Below are 24,331 nucleotides of genomic sequence, written 5' to 3' on the forward strand. Positions count from 1 at the left end.
ATTCTGACACAGTCTCATGCTCCCCCCACAACTTTATGATGAGGGAAATGACTCTGCCAGTTTTGCAATGGACTTGGTGAAAAATTTTTTGTGTAACAAGAGGAAAAGCAGAGCTTCCATTTTCTAGTTAGAGGTTGCTTGAATTACTCTCAGTTTCCTCCTGTGCTTGTCCAAATCTTTTATGATTTGCCTTGGAAAAGTACATGGCCTATAATAACTTTTTATCTAACTTATATATGATCCCTACATGGAGGTCCAGAGGAATAAATGAATTCATGACTCAAAGGAAAATTAACTCAAGCAGTTGCTGATATGAATACTATATAATATGCACTTTAATTGATAAGATGTATAATAAATATTGGAATTTTGGATTTAAGATGGTGAACTCTTTGAGTTTAAAAGGTTGGAAAAATTAAAATATATGGTAAATATATAAGGATGATGTTAGGTTTCTCAAATGTTTACATTCAAATAGTCATGAACATGTCTCAATTAATAATAATAGTGTCCAATTTTCATGAGTTTTTGAATAATTTAGCCTGAATATAATAAAGTTTTAAGTTAATAAATGTCTCCTTTTGGATAATCATCTTAATGTCTCAAAGTTATTTAGATATTAACAGATGTGATTAAAAATTGCAATATTTACTTATAGAATATATTATTACAGACAGTGATGAGTGGGCATAGTGAAGGTAATATAAAGAAATAGGCAAAAATATGTATGTTCAAAAGCATTGTGGCATATTGATTTGAAAAATTATCATAAAAAATAGCATTCATAAAACTTCTACACATATATGGGAATTCTAAATCCTAACTTTATACTATTTTGTCTTGGAGGGGGGAAAATGCTAGCAAATTCTTTGTTATCCTTTTAGGACACATACTCACTTTCTGGCTGAATGTAAAATCCTGTATCTGAAAATTGTCTTCTATGAGCTAGTATTGTTTTAGATATCAATGAGAAAATGAGATGCCCTTTCAAAACCTAAATTTACTGATTCCTCTTATGTAATAGTATTTGAGTTAATGAAAATCATTTTGAAATCTAAGCCCATCACCTTCTTCTGAAAGGCAGTGATAACTGGACTAAACTAAAGAAATCAGTGTTTAGACAGAAAAAGATTATAGTTGATAACAGAATTATAAAAAATTATTTAATTTATGAAATTTCCAGTAGTTAGACTATAATTCATGTTTAGGCTTTAGATGGATAAGTAGGTAGGTAGGTAGGTAGGTAGGTAGGTAGGTAGGTAGATGGAGCAAATAAAATTTTAAGCTTTGTTTAAAGACTTCAAGTTTTTCAAAATAACCCAAACCAAACCTCTCAGTTTAATTTTTAAATAATAATACCTATGCATTTTTCAGCTTTTCAGTTACTGCCTTGAAAGTATACACATTTAATATGTGTTGTTTCATTTTAACAAATTAACATACACATTGAGAAATAAGATTTGGAGTACTTTTTTTTTTTTTTTTTTTTTCTGTACGCGGGCGTCTCACTGTTGTGGCCTCTCCCGCTGCGGAGCACAGGCTCCGGACACGCATGCTCAGCGGTCATGGCTCACCGGCCCAGCCGCTCCGCGGCATGTGGGATCTTCCCGGACCGGGGCACGAACCCGTGTCCCCTGCATCGGCAGGCGGACTCTCAACCACTGCACCACGAGGGAAGCCCTTGGAGTACTTTTTAAACTTTGATGAGATTAAATGTATTTAACTACTAATATTTACTAACATTTAACTATTATCTCTGAAATATAAGAGATGTCAAACTTGTGGTTTATATTCCTATGGCATAGGCTGGTAGTTTTTATGCTTTTTTCCTGTATTAGGATACATTCTATGCACATACCTAGGATCTAGAACTAACAGGGAAATTTCTGTCATCTCATATATCTCCTGCTAGTTAAATACTCTCCACTAGGTCATTATCCATATCACTTAAAATAGTCATAGAAAATATTTTTCAAATCCCTTCCTGATTATCAGCTTTATGAGGTAATATTTTGTAAAATTTTCAGAACAAGAATAGCATTTAACAATAAATCTCAAATATATTAATACTTACAAGAGGAAATACAAGTGCCAATGTTTTAAACATATCTCATGGGCTGAAGGTAATTTATGAAATATTCTGCTTTTAAAGTATATATGTGAAAATATAGACTATCCAATTTCTTCAAATTTTAAGTTACAGCATACTTTCTATCCAATGAAATCTCTTCAAAGTTGATGAGTTTGTACTGGGTTGACTATTTTTGTATGTTTGCTGATTGAGTTAAATAATTGTTCTTCCATGTAGTTTTATATCACATGAAATAAGTTATTATAAGAAAGCAGATATATGTTTATTTAATTTAGCCATGCCTTGAATTTCACTGTTCAATTTTACAGAACATTCAGTAAATTTAGGTTTAAATATATCTAATGTTCTAACTCATGAAAATATGGAGAAATGATGTGAAACTGGTGATTGAAGACATCTGTTAGTAGCACAAATGCCTTATGTAAAAGGTTTTTTTTAAAACTACAGTTATTATTTTGAGAATGATCAATTAAATGGCTGCTAATGAACAGTTCACAGTCATAGCTGCACGCTGCAGTTAGAAATGGGAGAATGAAAATAACTGGTGCAGCTTAAGTCTGTCACTTCTCTAAAGTTAATATATATTTTTTTGGAATTCACTGTAATCAGAATTTGTGTTGCAATTATACTCCAATGTTTAAATTATACTCCAATGTTTAAAAAATTTAAAATTATAAAATTTTAAAAATTATAACTTTTATATACTTATAAAATTATACTTTATATTGATAGATGTGTCACTTTAGAAATTGTTTAGTTTGTATTACTCTCAGATTTTTATGTTCTAAATCTATGTCATTTATAGAAGTGCTGTATCATGTAGGGTCAATGATCAATTCTACTGAACTGAACTCCCTCTCATAGTCTAGGGTAAGACACCTCCCCTATAGGTCACAAAAGAGCAGAATATCCTAAAATAATAATAATAATAATTTGTGTACATGGTTTAAGGTGAATTTGCTTTTAAAATCATTTGAAAAATCTTCACCAAATGTATTATTTTACTTTGTTTAGTGAAAGCAGTGAAATATTTAAATTTTAGAAGAATCTTAAGCCCATTACTCTCTGGCAATATAACAATTTTAAACCATAAAAAAATTGTACCTATTAATAAATGACCCCTGCCTGAGAGGCTTAATAGTTCAAAAAGCCAAATTATAGTAATATTTGAAAGTAAATTATCAGTGTTTTAAGTCACACTTAAATTCTAGTTAACAAAGGATAAGTGGATTTCAAGAGAATTTAAAGAAGAGGTATTTGTATATACACTAGCAGTTTAGAGAAATTCAGTAATTGGAGAAGATGAAACTAAAGGTAAACTTGGAATAAAGTTGGGATTTAGGCAGGTCGAAGACCTAGGCAGAGAGAAGAGAAAATATTCCCATCGAAGACAGATGAGAATGAGAGCAGTATTTTTGAGTCACTGAGTTATGGTTATAAAATATGGTCAAGGCTTCAAAGCTGGGTTGTCATTACTTGTATCACAGTAAAAGTAACAAGTGAGGTTGGAGACAGGTTAGGGAAAAGAGAGATACATGTGAAATTAAGCAAGCATCGTTAATTTTTATAATTTAATTGCTAAATATGGACAGATTTCATATAAGTTGTTATTGAAAAGACTGTTTCATATTTAGTGAATAATAGAATGTAATTACCCTTGGTTAGCTGTTGTCACATTCTCAGCTGTACTGTCCACTTAACTGACATCATAATCTTTCTTATAATGGGGAAAAGACTACAAAATAATTAAGTTGCTGGTTAGTGTTAATGGAAAACAAATACAATTCAAATTTATTGATCTCTTGTCATACAGACCAATATCAGTATGCTTACACAACTGAATAGTGAGAAGCATAATATCATATTCACAGTATTCATAGTATGTGAGGTAAAGGTATTTCTAACTGAACCTCTCATATCAAAATCTCTAAAATTTGTTGTCAAAGAATTTTTTCTCTTTGGTTTGTTTTTTCAGATGCAGTAGAAGCTATAAATATGCTATGTACTTTTCACATAAATATTCGCCCTTTAAAAAACAACATTACATTTAAAATTCTTCAGTCTGAGCTTAAATCATAAGAGATGTCTATCTTGTCATATATACACATATACATATACATATATAGCCCAATAGTTTTGGATAAAATTTAGAAATCACTGATGTTTCAAAACCATGATTAGATTAAAATCTTTTTGTAGATGTTCTTTCTTCATAAAGAATAACTACTTAGTTATAGTCTTAATCTGAGAATTAGTTTACATTTTCTTGACTGAATTCTCCCGTTTCTATCTGTAACTGACAAATAAGAATATTTGTATTTATATATATCTATTTGTATTGACCCTTCGTGCTTACTTCATTAAGAAACCTATGTTGGTTTAGTTTAATTCATATTTCCCTCAATATGTCTAGAATTATGTAAGTGATTGTTTGTATTCTGTAATAACAATCTCTTTTAGCAGGTCAGGTTGTTTCTCCTCAGTCGGCTCCGGCCTGTGTTGAGAATAAGAATGATGTGAGCAGGGAAAACAGCACTGTTGACTTTAGCAAGGTAAGCTTTTCTCCCTCTCATTTAAGGAAGCCTCTGAGTTATTACTAGAAATTATCAACCATTTTAAGAGGTGTTGACACAATTTTTTTGCATGCACATTTGTTTTGTTTCTTATCCAAAGCTTGGTATTGTTACAGATAATGTTAGCATTTAAGTTCACATGTAGTGTTCTGCCTATTCACAAAACCACACATGTAAGTTTTATGCATAGTCTTCAGGTTTCAGCCACTTGGTGTGATGCATCTCTTCCAGTAAAAAGAATAACTGGACTCCACAGAGAATTTAACGGAAATTTATTGTTTAAAACTTTTGCTAGGTTTTTTTTTTTTCAAAATAATTTTTCCTCTATTTGTGGAAAGCAAATCATGTAACTTAAAGCTTCACTGTCGTGATTCAGAGAAAGGCATTAGTGTTAAGAAACACTAGAACATAGTAAGACTGAGCAGAGTTTTGAATAAAAACATAATAAAGACTGACTGTTGAGGGATCCATCTCACTGGAGACAATTCAGATGAAATCATTTATTTGAATGTATTCTAAGAAAATAATGCATGTGAAAATAATGTGCTTTTCTTAGCAAATTCCTGACATCCTATATGTGCTATTGCAGGCTGTGGCAAGCTAACACTTGATCAGAAAAGAAGAGTTTTCATATTGACCAAAAATAAAGAGAGTCAACACCTTTCTTTATCTGAGTGGCTGAAACAGTAATCACTCCGAGTAATTTGTTTTTCACAAGGTCCTTAGCACGTGCAAGGATTGTAACAGTGGGAGGAGGTGGGAGTGGGAGGCAGTGTATAGGAAGTTGCCTGCATCAAGCTTCTGAAAAGATGAATAGCGATCAGCTCCTTGCTGCTGTTTCAGAACCCCTCTGCCAGTGCCCAAATGGTCTAGGTCCAGTCCTGTGCATGCTCTCCCTCTGGTGCCTGGTGGAGTCTCTGTGGGAGCATGGTGTACCAGCTTAAGTCTGTTAATTATGCGCGCAGGGGCTGGGAGGCCAACAAAAGGGGCATGCTAGTCCATGTGGGATGAAACAAAGGCATGAAAAAGGACCTCCACACCAGCAGGAGAGAGAGGTGAGGGCACACTCGGGCTCTGTTTCTACAGTGGTTCAAAGCTCATCTCACTGTATGGAGGCATGTGATTCAAATATTAAGCCAGTTCAAATGTATTCCATTTCCTCTCCAAAAAATATCTTTTTAAAGCATTACATCTTCATTCATCTGCAAGTTGGAATAAAATTGTCGCAAACTGCCATACATTTAATTTCTGATGTTCTTCATTTGAAATAGGATCTTAAAAGCAATGACGTAAGAAGTTTCATACTTATTTGTGCAGGCATTAACAGTATAACAAGAGCACAGTGAACATTCTCAAAAACAGTGATAATAAATCACATCTTTTCAAATAATTACCTTTTACCTTTTTTTAAAGGATATATAACCCTTTGACACTGAATTTTATACCTCTGTATCATTTTGCTTTTAGTTGTCTGACCTAGTTTTGCAGCCTTCAAAAATGCTTCAATTCATTTGAAAGAAAATGAATATAGCTGACTGGAGACAGTAAGTCTCATTTTCAGGGCTCCTAGAACAATTTGATCTATAGAAGAGTGAAAAATAGATTTTCTTTTCTTTAATCCTTTTCTTTCTTATTGCATTTCAAATCACTGGACTGCTCCAGTTTTTAATGAGAAAGTTAAATTTCTACAACCCCCTACTCAGTGCCAACCATCTATATTTCTTAGTCTCCTGTCCATAGCATGCCACATTGGAAAGAAAATGCTTTTGAGAAAGAGCGTGGGATCCTAACTCTAGCATTTATAAGCTATCTAATCTTGGAGGAGTTCTCTGACTTCATCTTTCTCATTTGTAAAATAAGAATAATACCTATTTATAATTTTGGGGGGAAGATTAAGTGAGAAAATGTAGAGAGAGAGCCTGGCAGAGTGTTGGGCTTATAGCAGGTGTTCAATAAAATGTGGCTACTATTATTATTGTTGTTGTTGTTGATATCAGTGGGAACAGCAGTGTCAGAAGTAAACAATAGACCAGAATTTAATATGTTTTGGCACCCACTGGATCTCCAGTGCCCTGAACAGTGTTTGAGATGTACATGTTGAGTGAATCCTATGAGGTTCAATATAATTTAAGCCTTCAGCTCTGGATTTTTGGGGGTTTGTTTTGAAAAACAAATACTTCTTACCTTATAACCTGGAAGGACAGAGTAGTAGGATTTGGAAAGAACAAATGTAATGCATCCTTATGGAAACAAACTTTAGTGCCAGATTTTGCAGGTACATGAGTTAAGGTTTTTTTAGCCTAATGATTTCAGTTTGGTAGTAAATTTATCAAAGTGAATCTATCAGTTAGTCTACAGATTACTTTATTTAAATATTTTAAGTTTTAATATGTAGATTCCAAACCCCAGTAGAATTTTGAGATGTTAAGGGAAAAAAGTCCTTTTTTATTTCATGTGACTTGATCCTCTGTTCTGTCTACATTCAACCTATATATTTTTAACCCTTCCAGTGGTTAGGCCCATCAAACTTATTCACTTAAGGAATGTTTGAAAATATGATCTGAACTGTCAGGTTTGTTGATGCCTATAATGCTTTTGAAAAGCAGATGTGTTATGTTTTTAAACTGACAGGTAGAAGATGGCTATTTTATTATTTCCCAAATGTTGGCGATTTCTTTTATTTCAAATGACTTAAAGAAACTTCCACATTATTTTCTGTGTAGAAAGAACTCTCTTCTGCATACATCTTTAATATGTGAAATATGAAGAGTTGCATTATTAAATCCTAGAATTGTAGGAAACCTTAGAAATCTCATTTAGAAAGTGAGAAAGCTGAATCCCAGATCTGAATCTCAAGATCACTGGTTGGTTAGTGTCACAAGACGATTTCTCCCCAGGGAATTTCTATTACTTTTCTTGTATTTTCTATAGTGAGCTTAAGACTTAAGCTTTCTCCCTAAAGACTCATCTGTATTTCTTTCACATCTCAGCGTGTAGCTTGTCCAGACACTTCCAGTTCCACCATGATCTTCTGTCTAAACTTGTTCCCTAGAGATATAATTGTTTCTCATCCACAGCTTAAGTATCAAATAACCAGAATAAAACATCTTTTCCTTCTTAGCATAAAGGTCTGGAGACCCCAGAAGCATGAGTTAAATCCAGATCCATAAGAGTATAGCTTGATTTCTTCAAGATTCTGTTCAGAGGACCAGAAAAATTTCCTTATGTTTATTCCGTATTTGAGTCCACCTGAAAACTTTCTTAAGGCTGTAGGTCAGCCTAATTCCTCAGAGCTGTTTTTGATATTTGTAGTTTTATGAAAGGTTAAACTGTGGTCCTTAAATGTGCTCTTTTGTTATATTAAAAGTTAGGTTGCCAAATAAGGTTCTTTATGAATTGTATGTTAACACAAATACAAATATACAGGGCTATCCCAGGAATAATATAATATATAATTGTATAATATAATTAGATAATATGTTATATAATCTATTACCCCCAAATATATGACTAATCCAAGAATAATATAATGAGTATAATATAATGACTACTCTAAATATATATTATTTAACTATAATTTATTACATTTTAAATCAAGATAAATTTGCTAATCCTGAAATCAAATTCAGTATATTTAATGCATTTTTTCAGTAACAGATATCAAGCAATGATATATTAGGTATTGTATAATGCAAAAAATAATATGTAAGGACCATGTGTTTTCTTTTATAAAATTAAGCTATTTTAGCATACTGGTACTCCTTGATTTAATTAAATTGAATCTTAAAGCAGTCATGTGTATAATTGCCACCTGCCTGAGGTACAGACGCTAATAGTTAAGGCTATGGCATTTGTCAAGAAATAAATGAATTCATAGAAACTTTGGCAGGTTGAACTTAAACTTCTCATTAGAGTTATGACAAGTATTACCAATATGACTCACACTGATTATCAATTATAGATTTTTCTTAAAAAGCTATTTTCTCATTTTAAATTTTGTTCCAGTGTATTAACATTGTATAATTGTTATTTCTATTAGGGGGGGAAAACTTAATAGTTTACTTTTTTAGGCTCTGAGAGACTTATCTCCATAAGTCTTTATTATGTTTTTCTCACAGAGCTAATAGTGTATAGGTATTACGAGCTTACAAATTTGTATTTGGAAGCAAATTTTTAGGTTAAAAACTTTGGAATTTATAATATTTTTCTTTTTCTTTAAATAGAACATTGCTTCTATTTGATATTTTTAGTGGAGTACTGTGGATTATTTTTATATTTAATCCTTGTGATAAAATGTATACTTCGTATAATGGATTTCATGTTTTGTGGCTCCCTTATCTTACAGAAAATTAAATAGTTTTAAACCTTCTAAATAGCTGTGCTGTGGTGTTGATTTCAGAAAACAACAAATTTAATGTAGTCACTAAAGTCTGGCTATGGACATCCTAAGGTATTCCTCCTAAAAGTTTTAATTTTTCTTTCATTTTAAACTGCTTGGAAAAAATATTCTGAAATCATTAAATTTGCAGAAGAAATATCTGACCGGAAAAAAAGTCTTGTTGGCCTCATTGTATTTGCCAGAGCTCTTCTCTCTCTCCCTCTCTCCTCTTCTTCCTCTTAATTTCCCTCTCCCTTCCCCTCCACTTCCTCCTCATCCCTTCATCCCCCCCCTCTCTTTCTCCTTCTCCTTTTCCTTCTCTCTGTCTCTGTCTCTCTCTCCTCTTCCCACTTTGATCTTTGGTCCCCATTTCATTAACGTGAGAGCATAAAAACAATTATTACAGCAGTTAAACTATTATTCTCCCTGCAAACAGGTTTCCATTAAAAGCAACTCAAATGAATTAGAAACAAGAAATAGGCCTTGTAAAATTGACTTTAAAATCACTGCTTGGTTTTCACTGAGGCTCTCTGTATGAAAATTAATATTTATGCTTAAGAATATTTTACATTCATTTTCAGACTTCACCCTTTACTCCAAGCATTTCTTTTTGTTAATGAAGTTTTTGTTTTGTGTGCATTCATTTCAGTCACAGACATTTCATATCAGAAATTCAACAATGGCTCTTCAGCAACTCCAAATGTTAATATTTTTATTCTTGTTTCCTTTGCTCTGCCATATCTAAATTCTCTGATGAGAAATTAAAATTGAAGATTGATCAAGCCAAGTATAGAATTTGAAGGATATAGAACAATTAAGATAAAGTTGAAGACTAAAGTCATAATTTATACTATAAGGAGAATCATGATTATATTTCTTTTGAAATAGGCATATTTTGAAAATTAATTGAAATGTATTGTGCACAAAATTAAGATAATGTAGTATGCAAATATTTAAATCTATTGACAAATGCTAGTTAAATTAAGATTAAAGTATATTCATTTAATTGAACACATACTCTTTTCTCCCTGAAAATTTAAAGATTATTGATGCTGAAAAAGAATCTTTTAAAAATATTGAATAAAGAAACTAGAGTATTCAACGTATTAATGACAAATTAGAAAAATACGAGGTAAAAGAAAAAAGTTTTTTTTTTAAGGGGCAAGTAAGATGTTTAACTATTTTTAAATTTATTTAAACTATATTTATATAAGCAATATTTATTTAAACTATATTTATTGATGGCTTACCATGTGTGAAATGCTAGGATATGATTTAACAAATTTTTCCAATTTTGATTTACCTTAATTTACTTTGTGATGATCTCAGGTTGATCTGCATTTTATGAAGAAGATTCCTCCAGGTGCTGAAGCTTCAAACATCTTAGTTGGGGAATTGGAATTTTTGGATCGAACTGTAGTTGCGTTTGTCAGGTTGTCTCCAGCTATATTGCTTCAAGGACTGGCTGAAGTCCCAATCCCAACCAGGTAAAAAGTATAAGAGCATCTTTTGCACTTTTCTTAAGCCATTTATTTGTGGGGAAAAAAAAGGTGTAAATATAGTTTCCTCTGAGAGTTTTTTCTACAAACTAAAGTGTAATCGACAAAACTATTGTTTCTTCTTGTTTGTGGAGGAGGGCAAAAAGTGCTTTAAAAATTATTCAGTCCTTTCCTCCTTCCTCTCAAATTTCTATGTTTTCTTTTAGGCATGCTCCTCATCTCTGAATACCCTGGTCTATATCACCATATAAATCCTTTCTTACAATTTTGGTGAAAAGTGATAAAGTATTAGGCTTTTCTCAAAGATTGCATTAGACTGTGGGATCCTGTTTATGAGTGTGATCGTACTTAAAAAGATCAAAGTTTTCAAGGCCTGCCTTATGCTTGACTGAGTAGGCCCTCAGAGTACATGTAAGTGCCATCATTAGGATACTACCTGCTGTGTCTAATGTACTGTAAGATTCAATCTTAGGCATAGTATACTTCACATACATAGAGTCTTAAGAACCATTGGTAGTAGCGTCATGGTACTGTGGTTGAATCTGAATCAAAATACAAATTTAATTTGATTACCTGAACTTGTTTTTCATTCAGCTGAACATAAAAACTAACAACTTTACCACAATACAAACTGAATTTTGTTGTTTATTATTTATCTCTATGTTATAGAGATAAGACTGTCCTTGGGCAAATTGAAAAAAGAATATTGTCTACAGAACATTAGGTTCCTAGCAATTCCTCCAGGGGACCTTGTTTTCTTTCCTTCTCCCTCCATCAAATGCGATTCCTGTATATAGACAGCCTTTCACTCTGATCCTGTTCCCATGGCAAAACATATCTATGTAGGACCCCATTTCCTACGTGACTGCTGCCCTTTGTTTGATGCTATAATTATTTCAGATGCTGTAATATGCCTCCTCGTCCAAACACTGAATGCCTTAGCCAAGTTAAATTGATGAAAAGTTCAGGTGCTGTGGCAACTGGGTTTGTAGAATGTTTCTTCTGTGGACCTTTGGCCTTAAAACATAGCAGATTACATCACTCTGTGTTTTGATTGTGGTTAAGATATTCCAAAAATATGGAATAGTTTAGTCAGGAGAGGCCTCATTTTATTAGAACTCAGCTGACTGAAAGAGGATTCAGTGTTTGAGTGCCTCTTCCTGAATCTGTGCAAGAACAGATTTGAGGCAGGTAGCTAGTTACCAATTCAGGTTATAGAGAGAAGTGTCTGTTCATCCTGTCGGAGGGCTACTGAGACTTCTGATACATACCAACTTTTATTAAGAAAGGGGAAGGATGAACTGGGCACATTAAGGTGGCCTCTGACTGTAGGATTAAGGCTGCATTTTTACACATATTTACACCCTGTAATCTATTCAGAGTTTCTGGGAATTGGGGATTCAGATTTAAGATGTGAAACTTACTAACCATAGAGGTATTACTTTAGTAGATTAAAATTCTTTTGCATCTTCCAAGCAGTGCATTCTTGTTCTACCACTTAGGAAGGTATCCGATGAACTCTGAGTAAATGATGGATATTTATGACAATGATAGCTCTTGTGTTTCAAAGGAAAGAAAAGGAAAATTCCCAGGAGTAGAGAAAAGCCATGATGGGGTTATATACCCTCACTTTGAAAACTGTAAAGTTTAGGTGACCTCATTTCATACTGACATAGCAAAATGTGTCTACAGAACAATGGAGGAAAAATTAGGGGCACAGTAGAGCCACGGTATGAGGAGAGGTTTAAAAGACTAGACTAGTTTGGAAAGGTGAAAAATAGAAGAAGATTAGTTAGACAAATAAAATAAAGAAAGCTATTCAAGGTTCCTAATTATCCTGTCTTAGGAGGACAAAAGGGCACACCGTGTATATAACAGTAACACATAGTAAAAATGTCAGAAAATAATTTTAGGACTTTATAAATAGCCCATGGAATAGAAACCTGAAAAGTAGCAGGATGTACATAGGTTAGGAAATTTCTTGAAAGTACTATACTTGATAAAGCATCTGCCACCACACTAAATTATTCCTGTTTTAAATGTATAGTAGACATTTCTGTATAGCAGAAGTTAACTTGGATTCAGTAACATCTGACACAAAAAATTAATGTCACATCCTCTAAGACTGTGTAATATATGCATCATGTAAAAACATGTACAATCTCTAAAGTTTATAACTAAGTGAAAGGTAGAATTGTAGTACCTATTTTAGCACACTTTAAAAAGCCATTAGTCTTCACACTTAAGAGCCAGAACCATTTAACAAATGAATACTGTAGAGTTATATTACAGAATATAGGTCATCTTAAAATTCTCACAATTTCCCTGTAGCATTGACCTTTTCAGAGATAAGACAATTACTGGTCCTCCAAAGTTAAAACACATGTTAATTTCTTCAAAAGCTCCAGTTGTGATGATGTATTTGCTAGACTTTCAACCTAATTGAGATGGAATATCACAGTTCAGCTGCTACTTTTATTCCTGCAGCATTGGAATTAATAGTTTAGTTTTTTTTTTATCCTAACTGATCTTTGATTCCTGGAAATCATTTTTTCTATTTAATGTAAATTTACCTACACCTACTGTGTTTTTGACCCTATGTTCTTTCATTGTTTATACTACTGTATTACCTTTTTCCCCTTCTACCTAATTCTACAATTTACACATCAGTGAGTTCTCTTTCTTACAATTCAGAAAGGTTTAATCAGATTTTACTTTTCTCAACTTTCTCCTCTAAGGATTATAGAATCCTAAAAATTCACACTAACAACTGTGTGGGTACGATAGGTAACTAAATGAAGGAAACAGAGCAAAATAACCACGATTCCAATTGCTCAAGGATCTCAAGCATGAGTCATTTTGAAACATCATAAAATATTTCAAAACCTGTAATAATAATAACCTGTGGAAAAATATGGAACTATTTTACATCGAAATCCCTATCTTCAGTAATTCTTTTGAGATGAGTGATTCTGTACTACTAAAATTATTTTTTATTTCTACCTTGAAACATTTGTGTTTTTTCTTCTTAATTACAGATTTTTGTTCATTCTCCTGGGACCCCTGGGAAAGGGGCAACAGTACCATGAGATTGGCAGATCAATTGCAACCCTAATGACAGATGAGGTATTTATTCAAGTTCATTGGGAACATTTCCCTTTACTAGGTACACCTAACTTTTGGAGTTCTGTATTCATGACAGTTTGCTGTGAATCAGATTTCTCTGTATTGAATTCCCCTTCTTTTAAATGCTTGTACTATAAAATTTCCTTTGGAAAAATTTGTTCAAAGGGGGTAATAAATTCACACACGTGAACATTTTAAAACCTCATACTCTAAAGAAAATTTGTTATTTAGTGACATTTAGAATGTATTTATTAATATTCCCCTTGTAGCATATGTGTTGCCAAAGTGATCACCATTGTAAATATCACTGCAGGTCTTGTTTGGGGCAAAATAATTTTAAGGTCTCAAAAAAAAAAATGTCAGTTTATCTGAATAGTATACATGACACCAAAAGCCATGCAACGTCTATCAACTCTCTTTATAATTGCCTAAATGTAGATGTTTTTAACCTGGGAGTCTTTTAACCATTAGAGGAGCTGAAGATTTCAAGAGGCCTGTGATCTCTGATACAGCCCACAAATTTTTCTATGTACAAAAATTTGTGTGTAGTTTTCTTGGACTGGAAAAAGATTTCATCAGCTTCTCAAAGAGATATGTGTCTCAAAAATGTAAGATCATAAAAATAAACATAAAAAGTAGTATCATATAACTGGTTTCTTGGATTCTACAGCACGTTAGGAAAATCTTTATTATTTTATTGTTTTTATTGTAAAAGAAGAGCATATGCAAAAATCACAGAAGGGACATAAATTCAAAATTCAGTAGTAAATAACAAAGAGATTATACATTTCTAGAATATCATCCAAATAATTTAATAATTTATTTATTGAAATACATGGCTTCTGATACTTGAAATCTTTGAAAAGAGCTAATTAGTATTACATATAACTTTTCCTAGTTTTATGAAATCTGAAAATTTGAACTTGTGTTGGGGGTTCAATATAAATTCTTCTATTATATCTGTTCAAATTATGTTTATTGGTTTTATATGAATTCATTATTGATATTTACACATAGGAAATGAAAAGCTAGAAGAAAAACATTTTCATCTGTTTCAGAAAGAACCAACTTAATGAGTGTATTCGTTTCCTATGCATAAAAAATTACCACAAACTGAGTAATTAAAACAAAAGTAACTTATTTTTTCATATTTTCGGGGGCCAGAAGTCTGAAGTCAAAATGTCATCAGGGCTACATTCTCTCTGGAACCTCTAGGAGAAAGTCTTTCCCTGTCTCTCCAGCTTCTGGTGGCTCCTGTCATTCCATGGCTTGTGGCAGCAAAATTCCAGTCTCTGCCTTTGTCTTCACATGGCCTTCTCCCCTGTATTTCTGTGTGTCTTCTCCTTTTCTGTCTCTTATGTCTCTTATAAGGACACATGTCATTAGATGTAGAGCCCACCCTAATCCAGGATGATCTCATCTTGAGATCCTTAATTACATCTGCAAAGACCCTTATTCCAAATAAGATCACTTTCTGAGGTTCAGGTGGACATATATTTTGAGAAGACACTACTTAGCCTACTATAAAGAGTAACATATTCTGTTGAGGAAATCTGGGAGAAGACAGGAGAGTGACAAAAGGGCTTCATGAGTTCCACAAACCTGTTCTAGTAGAGCTCTCTATGAGAAGGCACCGACAGTATCTTTACTTTTAGTGTTTCCATATTGATTAACATTTTGCAATTTTTACAGTATTGAAAAATAAATGACACTGTGTCATAATTTAACTACTGTCACTTTCATGCACATATGTTTCATGGTATATTATGTTTCCACATCTAAGACATTAAGATATTACATTGAGATATCTCTGGGGCATGGGACATCTTATGTGGTGAGAGGAGCATATTGTGCATAAATACTCAAGTTATCTCTCTTCCTAATACTTCATTTCCCCAATTAGGAGTCAAGATTTTCTCAAAAGAAAAAAGTCAATTCCAAAGTTTTTGACTAATCAAGTAGACAGAACAACAGAGAAACATGCATGGTTTTAAAATTTTAGATTTAGAATGAGAGCAGAGAAAGGACTTCCATCTATTTCCTTGGTAAATGAGAACTACCTAATTTGAGAACAAGCATCAGCTCTTGAATGAAGGCTCAAACATGAATCCTTTAGACTTGAAAGTTTAGAGCTTAGCTTTGGGCAATTTGTTTAACTCTCTGTGAGAAGTGGGATAGAGATGCAGAAACTCAGCCAGAAAATTACTCTAAAAATGAGAGCTGTTAATTATAATAGGACATTTAAATTATGACAGTACATTCATTGAATATTAAAAAATGCTTAAATACTTAAAAAAAAGAAAAAACGTTTTATTGTTCAAAGCCCAGGTGGAGAAATTGTTCTACTTATCTAACTGCTTTGAAATACATTGAACAATTATACTCATTAAGAATAAAATTCAATATGTTGATTCCTACAGTTTAGTTAAGAAAATGGTGAATTGTATTGCCCTATTAAGCTGTAAATTCCATGAGAGCAGTTACCACTTAATATTCATTTTTGTTCCCTGATTTTGTCAGGTGCTCAAATAAGTATTTGTTGACTAAGCTCTGTTTGTTCTTTTCCTCTCTGTACCAGGAACTTCTTGTAGGTAGACTGTCTTTTCCTTTTGTATCTTCAAACTTAACGTAGTGTCTGGCCCTCAGTCAGGGTTCAGTAAATTTTTTTTTAAACGAATTAATGACTGAATGTTCTAGTCATCCTAGCAACACCTTATCTTGAGTCAGTGTAATCTATTTTCTTCCTTCCTGTAGAGCATTACTAGAAATAAATCATATGATTTTGTTTATTGGCACTACTACCAATTTATTAATCCTTTTATAGTCTTAAAAATTATTAAGCATTCCAAAGAGCTTTTGTTTATATTTATATAGATAAGTATGCTGATATTTATCATAAGAGAACTGAAAACTGAGAATTTTAAAAAGTGTATTTGTGAATTTATTTTAAAATAATAGTAAAGTCACTGTATATTAACATAAATAACATAGTTTTATAAAAATAAAAGCAAAAACAAAAAAAAAGGGATTCTTTTTCTTGTTTTGGATTTTTGCACTAATAATTTTCTCTATCACCTAGCTCTTAAGTCAACACTGACTTGTTCTGTTCAATTAGCAAACATGCCCAACATATAGTAGCTACTTAAGAAATACGTATGAAATAAAAGTCCAGGTTTGTCCCATCCTTAAAATTTCTTACTCCTTAACATAGCATGTACCACAGAAATGTTGAATGAATCTGAATCTCAAGAGTTTTGAAAGACTGATCTTTACTTGGTCTTGAATATCATAACTTCATTTATCTCAGTGTGTTACAGTATGATTTTTGTCACTACCACTCTACTGAAACTGCTTTCTGTAAGGTCACCATTTATGAAATATACTATCCTGTGTTCAGTACTCATGTCACTTGATCTCTTACTGGCATTTGACATTATTGAACACCTCTTTTTTTTTTTCCCTTGAAGAACAGCAAAAATTATGTGCTAAATCTTTGAGGTTTGTATTATTGCTTACCCTTAGGTAATAAATATATCCTTCTATATTCTGTCCAATGAGTTTAATACTTTAACTCTCATATTTAAGTTTTTAATACCTAGAATTGCTTTTTGTGTGGGATGTGGGTAAAGATCCAATTTCACTTTTATATAATTACTTGGCTTATTATCATTTATTGATTAGTCCATCATTTATTCAATGGTTAGCATTAGTTTATGCCATGGTATAAATATTGTTAACATTTCTAATATATTCTATAAATTTGTATCTCTATTTTAAAGCAAGGGCTTCTTTCAGGAAATTTGATTTACACATATTTAAACAATGTTTGCCAAACTTGAATCATTAATTATAGTTTAATGAGCTTCCTTCTATCTTCCTTTCCCTTCTCTTACTCTTGCCACCAGAAATTTCAACATTCACCTAGCATTCTAAGAAAAAATAAATGTGTGCAATCATAGAATAAGCTAAGCTATAGTATTTTACACTAAAAACTTCTTTAGTTAGACCTTCTTATTCAAATTGTTATAATCACATGTGAGATAACTGGGAGATGAAAACAAAGAACACATTAAGATTTTATAATTGTTTTTTATCTATAAATGATTATTTTCCTTCTATAGGTATTTCATGATGTTGCTTACAAAGCTAAAGATCGTAACGACTTGGTATCAGGAATTGATGAATTTCTGGATCAGGTTACTGTTCTCCCTCCTGGAGAATGGGATCCAAGCATTCGAATAGAGCCTCCCAAAAATGTTCCTTCCCAGGTATGTATACATGAAAATACTCTTAAAAAACTACCATCATTTTGTTGTGTTTTAAATATATGTACTAAAATAGTATAATGAATCCAAAGATTCAAATGATTTAAATTATAACTTCTGTGATATTGTGATTTATAATATCAAACATATATCTGGCCTTTGTCCTTATTTCTGACACAGAGCTCCTGAAATGCTTGGAATTTTCTAAGTGATGAAAGCAACAAAGATGTCTTTTGTTATGTTAATGAGGTTACTCCCTGGAGGTTACCTCCAGGGAGGTGAGAGGGGCTAGAGTTGAGTTCAATCACAAATGGCCATTGGTTTAATCAATCATGCCTGTGTAATGAAGCCTCCACAAAACCCCAAAGGGACAGGGTTCAGAGAGCTTCCGGGTTGGTGAACACATGGAGATTGGGAAGATTGGTGTGCCTGGAGAGGGTATGGAAGTTCCTTGACCTTTCCCCATGCCTTGTCCTATGCATCTCTTCCATCTGGCTGTTCCTGAGTTATATCCTTTTATGATAAAACTGGTGATCGTGTAAATAAAATGTTTCTCTGACTTCTCTGAGCCCCCCCAGCAAATTAGTTGAACCTGAGAAGGGGTTCATGGGAACCCTCAGATTTATAGCCAGTTGATCGGAAGCACCAACAACCTGAAATGGGATCTGATTGGTGGGCAGTCTTGCAGGACTGAGCCCTTGACCTGTGGAATCTGATGCTATTTCTGGGTAAATAGTGTCAGAAATGAGTTAAATTTCCCACCACATTTGAATTGGTACCAGAACCTAATAAATCTCTGAAAAGGCAGGGATATGAAGTTGTAAAATCTTCCTTCTTCCTATTCAACACAGATTTGGTGTATTGATGATATTCTACTAAATAACAGTCCCATATGCCTGGAAAGATTTTAGATCCACCTTAAAACATACTATACTGGAGGAAAATTGAAATTTTAGTAAAAATAGAAAATATGCTTGAGAGAAAGCTCATTACTGTCTTTCCATATTCTGATACATCACTTTGAAATTGGCAAGTGTTAGAAAAATTCAAAGGCATGATTTAGTCATATTGCATGGAAAACTCCCTGTTACTGTTAATCATATTTATGATTTGAAGAATTTTTAAAATAATTCTTTTGTTTCTATTACTTTGGTGTGGGCATATGGTGTGAAAATTGTAAAAATTCTCCCTATAAAAATCTAATGTGCATTTTACTTGTTATACAATGCAGAAAGATAGAAATAAAGACCATTGCTGTTGTTTGGGGTGAGATTCTTATTGCAGGCATGTCTTTGTTGAGAGTGGTGGCCCAGATGTCTTAAGCCACTCATATTGCCATCTCTATTCCTATTGAATCTGCCTCCTCCAACTCTCTCTGCTGTCATCTACCCAAGCCTTGCCTTTGGCTCTTGTCCCTGTGGAGTCCAGCTGCCTTAGTAGTTGACTGTGCTGCCTTAGTTGAAGTAACAGATGGCCTAATTGACCCAGCTCTAGACATAGAAGCTTTTCTGGTTAGCCAGAGGTGGGTAAATGAGCAGGTGTACTACTTAACCATTTCAGTTGATCTACTACTAAAACAAAGTAAGTTGCTTAAAGAGTAATTTTAAGGGTTTAGATGGTCTTATTTTTGTACTTGCATACATCTTTGCACTTACTGTATTAGCAAAGGCAGTATAATGCTTCTTGAAATAATAAGAAAGAATCTCTTTAATTGATGTTATTCAGAAAAATTTAGTGAAAATACTAATATGTTAAATATGAGACCTTAAAAGTCACTTGTTGGATTTCCCTGGTGGCGCAGTGGTTGAGAGTCCGCCTGCCGATGCAGGGGACACGGGTTCGTGCCCCGGTCCGGGAAGATCCCACATGCCGTGGAGCGGCTGGGCCTGTGAGCCATGGCCGCTGAGCCTGCGCGTCCGGAGCCTGTGCTCCACAACGGGAGAGGCCACAACAGTGAGAGGCCCACATACTGAAAAAAAAAAAAAAAAAAAAAATTCACTTGTTAACACCAATTTGGTTTTCAAACATTAAAAACTAAAGTCAAGCATTTTTAAAAAAAATTATTTATTTTATTTTTGGCTGTGTTGGGTCTTCATTGCTGCGTGCGGGCTTTCTCTAGTTGCGGCGAGCAGGGGCTACTCTTCGTTGCAGTGCGCCAGCTTCTCATTGTGGTGGCTTCTCTTGTTACGGAGCATGGGCTCTAGACACATGGACTTCAGTAGTTGTGGCACATGGGCTCAGTAGTTGCGGCTCGCAGGCTCAGTAGTTGTGGCACACGGGCTTAGCCGTTCCGCAGCATGTGGGATCTTCCCAGATCAGGGTTTGAGCCCCTTTCCCCTGCTTTGGCAGGTGGATTCCTTACCACTGCATCATTAGGGAAGCCCTAACGTCAAGCATTTTTTTTTTTTTTTTTTTTTTTTTTTGTGGTACACGGGCCTCTCACTGTTGTGGCCTCTCCCTTTGCGGAGCGCAGGCTCCGGATGCACAGGCTCAGTGGCCATGGCTCACGGGCCCAGCCGCTCCGCAGCATGTGGGATCTTCCCAGACCGGGGCACGAACCCGTGTCCCCTGCATCGGCAGGCGGATTCTCAACCACTGCGCCACCAGGGAAGCCCCGTCAAGCATTTTTGAAAGCACCTTCCCTTTGAGAAATGATGTTTCTGAGGCAAGCAGAGGCATAGGAGCTTTGTATTTTCAAAATTAATTTTATGAGACTTTAAAACCAGGATTAATTGTTGGATTCTGGGTATTGAGAGGCAGTAGTAGAAAGAACATTGAATTAAGAATCAAGGCACCGGGGTTCTGCTATTATCTATTTGTATGATCTTAAACAGATGCCGTAACCTTTCTGTACTGGTGTTCTATATCAGTGTGTCCAACAGAACTTTCTGCAATCATAGAAATGTTCTATATCTATGCTATCTAATAAGCCAAGCCACTACTGAGCACTAGAAATTTGGCTACTGCAACTGAGGGACTGAAGTTTTAATTTTAATTAACTTAAATTTAAATAGCCAAGTGTAGTTAGTTACTATAATGTTAGACAACACAATTTTATATAATGAGTTTGAATTAGATACACTGTGTTTCTTTACAACATTAGTATTTTTTAACTGTATGCTGGAATTGAATAATAGATACTATGAAACTATGTTTTCTTTGATTAAAATGAATTGAAATAAATTAAGCACTCTGACTTCCTATTCATTCAAATAATATTTTCCTCCATGGGATAATCTCCATGGTTTTTATTCTTCCAGAATGTGCAAATCACAGTATTTTTTTACTATTTTTTACTTTCAGTTAAGAGAAGAATAAACAGTCACCTCAAGGAATACCCTTGAAAATACTGTTAGAACATTGTATCAGTCATTATAATCACTCCCCTGTGTATACCCTCAACTTCCTTGCTTTTCTCTCATGCCATTTACTTGCTTGTCAAAACCACAACACTGTGTGAATTCAGTTCTTTGGTCTATACCTCCACTGATGCAGCTGAGAGTGGCTGAAGGAAAACATACAACTACATTGACTAATCTCATATAATTCATGACCATATACCTCAGATAGGCCCTTTATATTACAAGTTCATTATACTCTGCTTCCCAAGTTCAATCCATTCTCTCTACATGACTATCTCACACCTGTTTTCTCTCCTCAAACCTTCAGCACATGCTTTCTGACTTTCAGATGTTGACTTGCTTCCTACTTCCCTAAGAAAATTAAAATAATCAAAAGAGAACTTCTGTAGATTCCCAAAACCATATTTATCTACTGCCAGCACCTACATTCTCTGCCTTCCCATATATTACTATTGATGAATTATCCAAAGTCAGCCTTCTGTCTGTGCAGTAGATCCCATCTCTTCATACCTACTCAAAAACATTACTCCCCAATCCTCCTCTTTCTCCCCTATATCATCAGGTCTTTTGTTCTGTATTATATCACTTTTATTAGCAAACAACATTGTTAAATTGTAAATCTTAAAAAAAGAATTCTCAATGCCACTGTCACTGCCAGCTACTCATCCTTTTCTTTGCTCCCTTCTATAACCCAATGCAACAGAAGAGTTCTCTGTACTATCTGCCTCCAATTCCTCTCCTCCAATTCTCTCATTTTTTAATTGAAATATAGTTGAAGTACAATATTATGTTAGTTTCAGGCATACAACATAGTGATTCGATATTTAAATATATTATGAAGTGATCACCACAGTAAGTCTAATAACTATCTTTCCCCATATAAAATTATTACAGTGTTATTGACAACATTCTTATGCTGTGTAATACATCCCCATGACCTATTTACTTTCCAACTAGAAGTTTGTACCTCTTAATTCCCTTCACCTATTTCACCCATCCCCACACCTCCTCCCCTCTGGCAACCACCCATTTGTTCTCTGCCTCTGTATCTGTTTTGGTTTGGTTTGTTTGTTTGCTTTGTTTTCTAGATTCCACATATCAATGAGATTGTATTAGTATTTGTCTTTGTGTGACTTATTTCACTTACTGTAATATCCTCTAGGTCCATCCATTGTTGTTGTTGCAAATGGCAAGATTTCATTCTTTTTTATCCTTCAATTCTCTCTTAAACCTACCTCCATAAGGCATTTGCCCCCATCACTTTACTAAAATTTACTTACATGAAAGTCGCCAAAGACCTCCACAATGCTAAATTCCAAGGTCAATTTTCAGTCTATATTTTATTTAGCCTATCAATCAGCAGCCTTTGACAGAATTGATGACTCCCTTTTCCTTGATATACTTTCTTTTCTTTGGCTCCCGAAACCCCACACTCTTGGTTTTCTTTATAACTCACTGGTCACTCCTCAGTTTCATTTGCTTGTTCCCCCTCTTCTCTCTGATTTCTTTATATTGAAGTGATGCAGGGCTCAGTCCTTAGTGGTCTTCTCTCCTCTACACTCATTCTCTTGGTAATATCATCCAATCTTATAGCTTTAAATCTTCTCCCAAATTTATTTTTCACCTTGCACTTGCAAGTTACTTATCCAAATGCCTATCTTGTGTCTCTACTTGGATGTCTTTTAGATATCTAAAATTCAACATGCCAAAGTTGGAACTGAATTATAGATTGTATTATTTCTGTGACTATATACATCTTTGCATTTATATTATAAAAGGCAATATAATGTTTCCTGAAGAATATAAGAAACTCTGATCTTTTCTCAAAATCTGTTCCATCTGTACCTTCCCATCTCAATAAGTGTTAACTCAATACTTAAAATTGACCCTGCCAGAAGCTTTTATTCTTCTCTCTTATACCCGACTTCAATTCTGCCAGGAAATACTCTTGGCATTGCCTTCAATATTTATCCAGAATTATACGATTTCTCGCTGTTGCCACTGCCACCCCCCCTAGTTCAAGCTATCATCATCTTTCTCCTGGATTACTGAAATAGCCTCCTAACCAGTCTCCTTGTTTCTACCCTTGGCCCCTAGAATCTGTTCTCAACACAGCAGCCAGAGTGTTAGGTCATGCTACTCCTTTCCTTAAAATCCTGCAAAAGAGCCTCATTTCACTGAGAATAAAAGCCAAATACTTACCACATTCTACTAAACCTATAGAGTCTGGTTTCCCTTCACCTCTCAGTTGTCTCCTGTCTCTTTCTTGCTCACTCCTCTCCTTGGCCTCTGGCCTCCTTGTTCTTCAAACCCTGCAGCCACACTCCTGCCTTAAGTCTATCCCACTGGCTGTTTGCTTGGATGTTCCCTAGTTATTCTATGGCTAATTCTCTTGACTCCCTCAAGTTTTTCTCAAATGACACTCTATTTGTAATTGCCAGTTCCTCCTCCCTATACCTCACACCCCCCCCACCTTGGTCTGCTCTAAATTTTTACTTTTCCATAGTTTTTATTTTTTTATTTTTTCTTTATTATATATTCTGCATTTGAAAAAAAATTTGATATCATATCTCTCTCTAGAATCTGGCATGTACATAATGCTACATAAATATGGACATCTCAGGGATCTTATTAAATCCACCAAACCTCTCTCAATCCCCAAAAGGAAGAAGCAGATCTGTTCAGCGTTTCTTTCTAATAATTCAGGTTGGAGATATCAGAAGAAACTTGGAAACAAATTTTATTTATTTATTTACCTATTTATTAAAATTTTTTTAAGACATCTTTTTTTAAAATTTATTTATTTTAAATTTATTTTTGGCTGCGTTGGGTCTTTGTTGCTGCACTCAGGCTTTCTCTAGTTGTGGCGAGTGGGGGCTACTCTTCGTTGCGGTGCATGAGCTTCACATTGCGTTGGCTTCTCTTGTTGCGGAGCACGGGCTCTAGGCACGCGGGCTTCAGTAGTTGTGGCTCGCGGGCTCTAGAGCGCAGGCTCAGTAGTTGTGGCGCATGGGCTTAGTTGCTCTGTGGCATATG

General features: G+C 34.2%; 1 protein-coding gene across 12 annotated transcripts in view; it reads left to right on the forward strand.

The window, feature by feature from the left end:
- The window catches only part of SLC4A10 (solute carrier family 4 member 10), a 303,415-nt gene that overhangs the window by 183,329 nt on the left and 95,755 nt on the right, over positions 1–24,331 (forward strand). For 6 of the 12 annotated variants that reach the window (XM_067026178.1, XM_067026173.1, XM_067026171.1 and 3 more), the window contains 5 exons: positions 4,553–4,644; positions 5,631–5,720; positions 10,373–10,530; positions 13,581–13,668; positions 17,790–17,936. In XM_067026178.1, coding sequence (XP_066882279.1) covers positions 4,553–4,644; positions 5,631–5,720; positions 10,373–10,530; positions 13,581–13,668; positions 17,790–17,936 — 575 coding nt within the window. The remainder of the gene's footprint in view (positions 1–4,552; positions 4,645–5,630; positions 5,721–10,372; positions 10,531–13,580; positions 13,669–17,789; positions 17,937–24,331) is intronic. The other 6 variants (XM_067026177.1, XM_067026176.1, XM_059052240.2 and 3 more) reach the window with 3 other exon arrangements.

The sequence above is a fragment of the Kogia breviceps genome, chromosome 2, assembly GCF_026419965.1.
Source record: "Kogia breviceps isolate mKogBre1 chromosome 2, mKogBre1 haplotype 1, whole genome shotgun sequence".
Lineage (NCBI taxonomy): Eukaryota > Metazoa > Chordata > Mammalia > Artiodactyla > Physeteridae > Kogia > Kogia breviceps.